The sequence below is a fragment of the Homarus americanus genome, unplaced genomic scaffold (genome assembly GCF_018991925.1).
Source record: "Homarus americanus isolate GMGI-L3 unplaced genomic scaffold, GMGI_Hamer_2.0 scaffold24260, whole genome shotgun sequence".
Taxonomy (NCBI): domain Eukaryota; kingdom Metazoa; phylum Arthropoda; class Malacostraca; order Decapoda; family Nephropidae; genus Homarus; species Homarus americanus.
Genome location: NW_024721079.1, coordinates 3,960,647 through 3,971,367, shown reverse-complemented (window position 1 = coordinate 3,971,367; position 10,721 = coordinate 3,960,647). Strand labels below are relative to the sequence as shown.

At 45.8% G+C, this 10,721-nt stretch overlaps 1 protein-coding gene across 1 annotated transcript in view; it reads left to right on the top strand.

Moving 5' to 3' along the window:
* Nucleotides 1-5,733: 5,733 nt before the first annotated feature.
* Nucleotides 5,734-10,721, top strand: part of LOC121861340 (protein deadpan-like) — a 12,128-nt gene continuing 7,140 nt past the window's right edge. The window contains exons 1-2 of the mRNA XM_042358989.1: nt 5,734-6,320; nt 6,946-7,041. Coding sequence (XP_042214923.1) covers nt 6,195-6,320; nt 6,946-7,041 — 222 coding nt within the window. The 5' untranslated portion in view covers nt 5,734-6,194. The remainder of the gene's footprint in view (nt 6,321-6,945; nt 7,042-10,721) is intronic.

Below are 10,721 nucleotides of genomic sequence, written 5' to 3'. Positions count from 1 at the left end.
CGCCTGTGGGAACCGCCACCCGCCACCATTCTCACACCAAGTCACGACCACCGCTCCCGTATGCCTTCGCTCACCGCTAAATTTCTTCCTTCTGTGTTTTTATAACCCCTTTCCTTGGCGCTGTCAATCGGCGAAGAGTCGATATATGACGGAGAACTAGACACATTTCCGTGATGTCTTGTCTACGGGCAGCACAGGCGGGTGTTAAGGCCTGAGTGCGTGGCGTGTGGGGCGAAGAATAAAAGTGTGTGAGCACTAAGGAGCGGGTCGGCGTGCCACAGTTTAACACAATGGCCACGACGTCGCCTCTACTGTTGCCGCCTGAGAGCTGCCGTGATCACACACACACTCCTGCCGCCTCCTTCACCCTCCACACACCTTTGCCTCACACCTCTGTGTACCCATCCCTCACTACCTCCTTCTAAGACAACAACGACGTCAAGAATGTGAACCAATTCTAAGATCCATTCTACGAATATTCCCTCATCATAACTGTGTAAATAACAATAGAATATCCCCAATAAGTAACTCCACCCTCTCGGAAAGAAAACGGGGGCTGGGTAGGTTCCTTCCTGGGGGCTCCTGACTGACTTCCCCTCCACGGATTTTTCTAATTTATTTCCTTCATTACCGCTAAAATAACACGCTAATTGTCAAACCACAGAATATGCTAAACATTTCTTGGCTTTTGATATGTTCGTAAGAGGCTCCGGAGAAGACGGTGAGAGAGAAGGGTCAGGGAGGGAGGGAGGGGTGAGAGTAGAGTGATCGACAGGGGAGGAGGAGCAGGAGGAGTTTGATGACGACACCATACGTCACCGGGTCTGGTCACGCTGACTGACCGCTACTCCATAACGGCTAAGATGATCCTCACTGACCGCAGGAAGCTCTCGAGCATCCTCCCTCCCTCACTCTTCTCCCTCACCTCTTACCTCCCCAACCCTCCCCCCTATCATGTCGTTGAAGGTTATAGGACAGTATCTCACTTAACCTAACTTAACTATACCATAACTATCCTAACCTAACCTAAACCAACTCAACACCTAACCAAACCAAAGCTATCCTAACGTAATCAATCCATAGCCAACAAAACATATCCTAACCTAACTAAACCAAACCTAACCTAACCTATCCTATCCTAACCTAACTTGACTTCAAAATCTACCCCGACTCAACCAAAACTAACCTATCCAATCCCAAACTATCCTGACAGTATCAAAAACATAAGGAATCCCAAAATAATGGAATATTTTGCTGGTCAACATTTTTAGATTCAATGGGCAATAATCCGGCTGTAATTTTTACGGTTGTAGAAAAAAAAAGTCACTAAAATGTGATATTTAATTTATTTATTCCTGTATTTTTTTTCCTAGCCAAAAATAGACTTTTTTCCTGTTATTGTTATTGTTTTTTTCGTTCACCATTAGTGGGGAAGATTGTCCGTAGGAGAAGTGGGGGGAGGGGGGGGGATCAAGTCCATATACCTCCGTCTCTTCCCCCCCTCCCCCTCTCTCTCTCTCTCCCTCACCCTTGGTCACGCTCCCGGCCCGCATGCATGACTTATCTCCTCTCCTGCTTATGTTTCATGGAGAACCAGGCTGAAAGGGGCTGCTGTCACCTAGCCTACATAAGATGACCCGTATGTCGTTTAAATACCTGTGTGTACGCGCGCGTGTGTGTGTATGTGTGTGTACGTGTGTGTGTGTACGTGTGTGTGTGTCAAAACGCTAATGAGTGCTGTATATATTTAGTGGAGTTCCTCGTGCCTGGTTCTTATGTATACTAAAGTCACTACGGGAAGCATAATTAAGAATAAAGGGACAACTTTTCTTATGCCTTGATCTTACAGTCACTATGCGTCATACTGGTCAGATAATCATTGACTTACCTTGATCGACACGACACACCTCTTTATCATAGCTATATATAGTCCTTGATACGTGTAACTGCTCTCTCTCTTTCTCTCTCTCCTATCATTATCTTTCTTTTTATCTTTTCATCTTTGTCTTCAGTTTTATCTCTCTCTCTCTCTCTCTCTCTCTCTCTCTCTCTCTCTCTCTCTCTCTCTCTCTCTCTCTGTCTTCGTTCGTATCCTAGCATGAGAGGAGGTGAGGGTGAGGACAGTGAGTGCCTTGCATACAGACACACTGGGTCACGGCCACACTGAGGAGTCTTCCCGGCGGCGGCCACGTCTCTCACCTGTAAGAGTCGTGTGACGTCATCCAGGTCTTTAATGTGTGTACCTTTAAGAAGTGACTGACCCAAGACGTCCACATGATCACACTCCTACAGGTATCTATAGATGATTGTTAACTATTATTCTGCTGATTACTTGAAGATTAAATTTGAGTTCTTTTTTAGTTACTAGACACTTTTAATTCGCGGAAAAGAATTAATTTCATGATGCACTTACACACATTGAGTGTTTGTCTGTTAGTATATGAGGGGTGGAAAGTTTTTCTGTGTATAATTAGGAGTTTAGAACTTGTCATTATATTATGATAATTACCCAGTTTCTCTTTCATCGTTCTTACGGTCCCAGGCCCGGGGGTTTCCCGCCTTCCAGGGGTCTACTGTTGTTGTTATTCTCATTGTGGACCCTCACCCCTCCCCTTGCCGCCCCTCCCTCTCTTTCTCCCCCTCTACCGTTCCTCCCCAGTAGCTATACACGCTGCACACGACCTGTTTAAAGGTTTTACCCCTCCCTCCCTCTACCCCCCCCCCCGCTAACGGAATCGAGGTGCATATACAGTATGTATGTATTTATACACAGCATACTGTATATATTTGGTTAATTGTAGGCAGGAGTAGAGGACTGGCTCCCTCCCTACACACAAACCTTTATTCACAAAACAATGACTACACTATCAGGTACTCTTGATGATGATGAAACAACCTCTGGGTGGACCAGCATCCTGCCAGAGTGGTGAGGTAACCCACTATAGCTGCTCAGTGTTAAGACCATCACCTGCCTGGCCACTTTCCCCCAGGGTTAAGACACAGACTAAGAAGAATTCTATTCTGTACAAAGAATCTACTACTGATAATGAACATATGATGGCTTTGGTGTGGTTATCCTTGGTTGAAATGTTATACTGTTTATCATTGTTTGTTTACCTGCACGACTTGTCTTAGCATGTACATGGAGTCGATGTGGTGTGTTGAAGGTCAGTGAGAAGATTGAATGCTTCAGTATGACATCTTGGTTGAGTATGATGATTTCATTCCTTGAGTGATGGCTTAACCCCTTGAGTATGTTGACTTATTTCCTCGAGTATGTTGGTTTAATTCCTTGAGTATTCTCGCTGACACCAACTGTAGGAGCATCGAGGCTACCATTATCCATGAACAACTACGGTGGACTGGCCATGTTACTGCATGGTCGACAGTAGACTGCCAAAGCAGCTACTTTACAGTCACCTATAGTAAACGTAACGCCGGCGGGCAACTGAAAAGGTATAAGGATAGTCTTAAGACAAACCAGAAAAAGTGCCAAATCGACCCCCTCACCTGGGAGACGATCACTCCACACACTAGCGCTTGGAGGATCACCACAGAAGAAGGTGTCAATACTTCAAGTTAGCCCGACTGCATAACAAGGCAGACAAGCGCCAACGCCGGAAAGACGCTGCCGCCGACCCTCCCGCACTAGAGTTAGCCCTCCACATGTGCAACGTTTGTGGACGACCCTGCCGGTCCCGTATCGGCCTCTTTAGTCACCTCAGAACTTCCAACGTGGGTGACATCCTTAATAACTCATATCATTGTATCATAGCTGGATGATTGTCATACTCGATTCCGAGTGACAGCAAAGTAGTAGTAGTAGTAGTAGTAGTAGTAGTAGTAGTAGTAGTAGTAGTAGTAGTAGTAGTAGTATTAACCCCTTGAATATGATGGTTTAATTCCTTGAGTATGTTGGGTTAATTCCTCCAGTTGTTGTTTACTATATTTCTGTATTGTTCCCGTCTAAATAAGTAAACTGCTTTCACATCAATTCGAATTTCTTTCTGTACTTTTTCTTTAATAATTTTCTCCTCCTCTTCCTCTTCTATTTTCTCCTTTATCTGAGCTGTTCGTTTCCCTTAATCTTTCCCACGTAAAAGACAAAGATAAGATGACAGATATAGAAACAGATTATGATAACAGTAAGTCCTTAGAGATGGCTTCGGTGTGAATTATTATTAATAGTAGTAGTAGTAATAGTCTTGGTAGTACTAGTAGCAAGAAGGGGGGCTTCGTATGCATGAGGCATGACGAAGTAAGGGATCTAACAGCAAATTTACCGAGGGAAATCTGCCACGACGTCATGGTGGAACCGCCCCGCCTTCCATTGGACGGTGAGAACCTCCGTCACAGGACTTGAAACACGTGCAACAAAGCCCGTGTGGACGTCAGTGGTCGAGGATTCTGGACGCCGGGACAGCGAGCCTTTTTTAACTTCAGGATTTTTGATCCCATGGCCGCATGTCACCGTAACCTAGCTCTCGATGCTGCACACAAGAGGAACGAGAACGACAAGATTAGGGCATATGGGGAGAGAATTCAGAACGTTGATCAAGGCAGCTTCACTCCTCTAGTGTTCACAACCTTTGGCGGGATGGGACCAAGTGCAAGATGCTTTTACACCAGACTCGCAGAGGTGTTATCTGAACTAAAGCAGCAGCCCAGAAGTTATGTTGCAGCCTGGTTGAGATGTCGACTGTCCTCTCTCCTTAGGTCTGCATTGGTTTGCCTCAGGGGAACGAGAGCATCGGCCCCAAAGCCGACAACAGTCGCAGATATTGACTTTGAGGCAACAGTCACTGAATGCCGCATAGACCTGCGGCTCAACTAACTCAACACAGCTAGGAGAGCTACTTAACTATTAGGATAGTTAATTTTAAGGGAATAAAATAGCGGCGAAGGTGTGGCTATTGAGGGAGGCTGGAGGCCATTATACCCACCAAAAATAGTAGAAGTAGCAGTCGTATTTTCTTTTTGGGGGGGGGGTTAAGTTAGGTATGGTTGCATTAGGTTTGGTTAAGTTAGATGAGGTTATTTTGTGTTAGGTTAGGTTTAGTTAAGTTAGGTTAGGGTTAGCTAAGTTAGGTTAGATTTAGTTAAGGTAGGTTAGGTAAAGTTAAGTTGTGTTGGGATAGTTTAGATTGGGTTAAGTCAGATTAGGTTAATTAAGCTAGTTTGGGTTAGTTTAGCGTTTGGTTAAGTTATCATTAGCTTCGGTTAGATTAGCATTAGGTTAGGATAACGTTAGGTTCGCTAAGTTAACTTTAGGGTGAAATAAGCTTCGGAAACTAATCTTCAGGCGATAAGATTCACAACGGCAAGAGATGAGAACAATCATTTATATAAGACGAGATGACGGTAGTAATGAGGACCAATTAATTACTGATAGTGGATGAGAGAGAGGGAGAGAAGAGAAGCATAGATGGTAGTGATTGAAAGCTAACCCGTATTGAGGTACTTGGGGGTGGGGAGAGGTGGGGGGTGGTGGGGGTATGTTTTGACTGGACATCTGCCATAGAGGAGAAAAGGAGGAGGAGGAAGTGGAAGGTAGGAGGGGCTATGCATCAGTACTGGGTCAGGCAAAAGAATTAATGTCGAGAGAAGAGGAGGGAAGGGGAGGAGAGAGAGAGGAAAGGAGGGAGGGATGGAGGGGGAGGGGGGGTAGAGGAGGGAGGTTGGTGAGGAAGATGGGGGAGTGGTTGGGAACTTCTCACTTACCGTTCACACACACACACAGACAGTCGCGCACACCGACACACGCACACACGTCCCTCACTCGGCCTCAGTCGCTGCTGGAGAACGACACAGGTGACAACACTGCTCACACCTTCACCTGACACTCACCTGGAGGAGGAGCGGAGTCGAGGAGGACCAAGATTAATTACCCTCACCATCGCACCTGACTCATTACGTGTTCAATTTAGAAAGTTATGTGCTAAGGATTTAAATCAACTTGATAAACTTTCACCGAGGACTTTACAACAGTGGATTATACTAAAGCTTGATAGAAATAATATAAAGGATTATTAATTAATACTCAGGTGTGTGATTTACCTGTATTGAGTGACAAAGTCGGTGGTAGTTGTTGTGGTGGAGGAAGGAGTGGGTGTGTGTGTGTGTGTGTACTGTTGGGGGTGACATACGGAAGTTGGTACACCGACAGGAAGTATATACTGTAGAAGGCGCTGAAGATGCTGTCTGTACTTAGCATGACCGAGGGGCACCTAGAGGACGAAGGAGACGATGGCCCACACGCCCACGATGACGATGATCACAACCACGACAACCTGCCCCTCTCTAAGGCCGAGCTCAGGAAGGTATACAGTACACAATCATCATTTTCTTTTCCGTGTTTATTTATCATCAGAATAAACCAAACCAAATTATGGGTCACTTTATTCCTTGCATATATAAAAAAAACACAAAAAAAAACATAAACCTATTTTACATATATACTTTTGGGATGATAATAAACAAAACAATTGGTTTAATTTAATCTTTCTATGGTATTTTTGATATAATATTAATCAATCACCTCAGTCAAAAAAAATTACAGGCTTGATTTATTATGTTATAGTATATCACCTGAAGAATCTCCACCCTAGGTTATTTCACCCCCCAAAAATTAACCACAGTCATGCTATTTGAGGGATGAGGTTAGGTTAGGTTAGGTTAGGTTAGGTTACATTTGGATAGGTGAGATAAGGTGAGGTTAGGTTAGGTAAGGTTAGGTTAGGTTAGGTAAGGTTAAGTAAGGTTAGGTAAGGTTAAGTAAGGTTAGGTTAGATGAGGCTAAATTAAAGCTAGGATGGTAAATCATTAGGTGAAATAAGTTAAGGTGGAGATTCTTCAGGTGATCCACTGTATTAAGACATAATACAGTAAGTACAGGTCACTAACAGATCCTCCTCCTCCTCCTCCTCCTCCTCTTCTTCCCTACAGAGTAACAAACCCATCATGGAGAAGCGGAGGAGGGCCAGAATTAACACCTGCCTCGGCGAGCTTAAGAGTCTTATCCTTGATGCCATGAAGAAAGACGTGAGTTAATTTTTGTCTCTCTCTCTCTCTCTCTCTCTCTCTCTCTCTCTCTCTCTCTCTCTCGATCATCATCACTTCTGTATATTTCCCTCTCTTTATTATATTACCTATAATTCTCGCATGACAAAGATAATTATTTATTACTTGAATATATTTAAATACCCCCAGTGTAGTGGATCAGTGTAGTGGATCAGTGAGGTATTATGTCGTGATGACTAGACCAGGTGAAGCTATAATAATAATATAGGCAAAAGAAAGTCGTTTCATGGGTCATAAAAGTATAAAAGTAACGTCCTCCCGATATAAAAGTAACGTCCTCCCGATATAAAAGTAACGTCCTCCCCCGATATAAAAGTAATGTTCCCCCGATATAAAACTAACATTCTCGATATACAACTAACGTTTCACCTCACAAGACAAAGGTAAAAATTCGGCCAGGTATCACCATCTCTTCCCCAGACATATTAAACACCCTTCAGATAATGGTAACATACCCCAGGTGACACCCCCCTCTCCTCCCCCAGACGACAATACCTCCTCGTCGGATAAAAACTAACGATTCACAAGACATCAATAACGTCAGCTGTGTGGAAAATAACGCTCTTCACAGACAACGTTGACCTCGCGGGATAAAAACTAGTGTTTCTCAGACAACTGTAACTTCCCCTTGTAGAGACGTAACGTTTCACGGTCAACTGTGACTTCTCGTAAACAATGGCCAAAATCCGTTCACATATACTGTAGTGTACTGTACTGTACCAGGGGCGGCGTTACCCAGGACGATCTTCCTTCACCCTCTCCCTCTGTCTCAGTCATGACCACTTATTATGAGGGAACAGTGCTTGAGCTTCAGGTAACGTCCCTTGCTAGGAGAGTCTTTTGTTATTGTTCCTGTGTGTCTCGTGAGGGCCTGACCAGAGTGCCCATCTGTCCCAGCCAGTCCCCGGCGTGGCCACCTGTCCTTGCTAGTTCCCGGGGTGGCCACCTGTCCCTGCTACTCCTCGTGGTGGCCACCTGTCCCTGCTGATCCGGTGTGGCCACCAGCACCAAGGCGGTTTCCCAGTGTTCTCAGTCTACGACTCGTACTTCCCCTGACCCGGCCCGCCCCCGCGCCCTCACTGTCTCCCACGCCTGTGACACCTCCCACGCCCGCTACCAACCTCCTGGCCTGGGGGGAGTGTCACCACACCACCGTCACGCGCCCACAGTGGTAGCCACGCACACAGCCACACGTCCCCACGCGCACCTGCTAACTCTTATAGTTACCCCCTGAAGGTACAGCTAATGCCGCCACTTCCTGTATTAGTCATTGTTCTCTGCTATACTCGAGGGCCTGCACAGCGTGATGCCACAAGTACCGTTGTTCTGCCAACGTCACAGACTTCCAAGAGCGATGGTAATACAGGAGTAAACTTTGAGTGGCAGGTAGTTGAGGGTAAGGCTTCATGACCTGACCGTCCAGGAGCAAGGCTTCAGGAGAGGAAGTTAGTGATAGAGGATCAGCGACAAGGTAAAGGAGAGAGAGAGAGAGAGAGAGAGAGAGAGAGAGAGAGAGAGAGATCAGGACTTGATGAACAGGGACACCTTAGTTTGTTATCCTTCAACATAGGATCTCCCGGAGTTAGCACCGCTGGGGTTATGTGGTCGATGAACGCCAATTGACACAGACATGTTAATGGGTTCTTGATAACCCGGAGAAGGCTGCGGGCGCGGGCGTGAGAAGCTATGAATGAGTACACTGAGTCTTCCCCGCGGCATCCTGGTGTTTCACAATACTCCGTCGTATTAACATTGTTTATGTGACAGAAATCGATATATGTTAAGCGGATACTGTATATAATCCTTGAAGTAGTTGCGTATCGTCTTAAGTTTTCCTAGAGAAAGCAGAGGCCTCGTAACTAAACACGAGTGTGTCTCGGTGTGGTGGGCGGAGGCGGGAATTGTGTCCTTGTTGAGCGGAGGGAAGGCGTGGGAACGGAGGGGGCCCGCCGGACGGATTCCTCCACACAGGTTGGCCCGGATCCCCATCCTACCCACCACCAAGTCCCCCTACCTTTCCCCCTCCCCTCTTGGGCCGCCACTCACTGCACCACAACCACAGCCAGTAACTTTTATGATCTTGGAAGTCGATTTCTATACGACACCAACGCTGTTCTGCGTATCGGGAGAATCATTGTCTGTAGACGACTTAACCCGTGACTTTTAGTTCTAACTTAGAGAAAGTTTGAAACATCTGATGGAAGTAACTTATATGGAAGTAACTTATTAAATATTTTCAATAAATGTCTCACTCAAATAGATGATAGACAAAACATTCTATAACGCATAGATTTCTATGACAACCTCGTCAGTCAGCCGCGCAGGTGAGGGACAAAGAGTCTCAAGCAAATCAGTGCCGATCACCGCACCGGCTGGCGGACAGGTGGTGAGGACAAAGCAGCCGTGAGAAAAATCAACATTCCGAGCGTTCCCGGCCATTCCCGAAGCTATTCCCACCGCATTCCAGGCGAGCATTCCGGCACATAAGTTAGGGAGGGGCCGAGGAGGGGGGGGGGTCTGTTGACAGGTGGGGCGCCATTGTTGTTGTCTGACGTCACAGGTTTAGGCAATGGTGGCCGTGGTGGTGGGTGCGCGCCAGTCGTGTGGACTTTCTTTTGTCCAGCGCTGTTGGGGTTAAGAGTTGCCTACACGTCGGGGGTCGCTGTCGTAAGAAAGACAAATAAATATATTTCTTTATTCATAATGATTCTACAATAATTCCAAATTGTGATATCAAATTATTATAAATGTGTCCAACTAAGGAGCTTCCTGTAGTAGCTCCTCTCCTCTCCTAGTAATTATGCCTAAATCTACCCTGGCTTCCTTCCTTCCTCCCGGGGCATCTGGCTTCCCTCTCCTCCTCCTCCTGGGTGTCCTGGTCACTTTCCCTCCCCTTCCATAACCCAACCTTGCCCTTCCTGCACCTTCCTTACGTCCCCTCACCCTGGTGCCAGCCACCTGCTGCCTCGCTTCTCCTTCCCTCCTTCCCTCCCTCCCTCTCCCAGGAGGCGACATAGGAGGGGAGGGTATAAGTCCTATTGAGTTCTACCCCTCCACACTTAACGTGCCCAGCGGGGAACACACTGGGTATTGGCTGTCATTATGTATGCCCAGTTAGGTAGGATATAGAACTACCAGTCCTCTCAATATACACACAGGACCACATGTTAATACGTAAATACCAACGATATGCAAATTGTGTACATACTGTAGTCTTACTGCAATAAGTAAAGTACATACTGTTTGTACAGACCTAACGAAATATAAGCCAGTTAAATAATATCGCAGCACAATTACCATAAACAAGCCAATCCAACCTAACCTAACCTAACCTAACCTAACCTAACCTTACCCTCATTTAATAAACCTTACTTAACCTCACGTAACCTAACTTAACCTTTGCCTTATTAACATACTTAAACATTAAGTACTTAACGTTATACTTAAACTGTCAGTGCACTTCCCAGACTTAATACACTTATACACTTTACACAGGTGCCTCAGGTGTGTCATAGATGTGTCTCGGGTATATTTCAGGTGTGTCGCAGATATATTTCAGGTGTCTCAGGTGTGTGTATGTGATGGGGGGTGTAGTTCTAGGTGTTGCCTGAGGCGTGAGAAAGTAAGTACGTGGTGGTGGT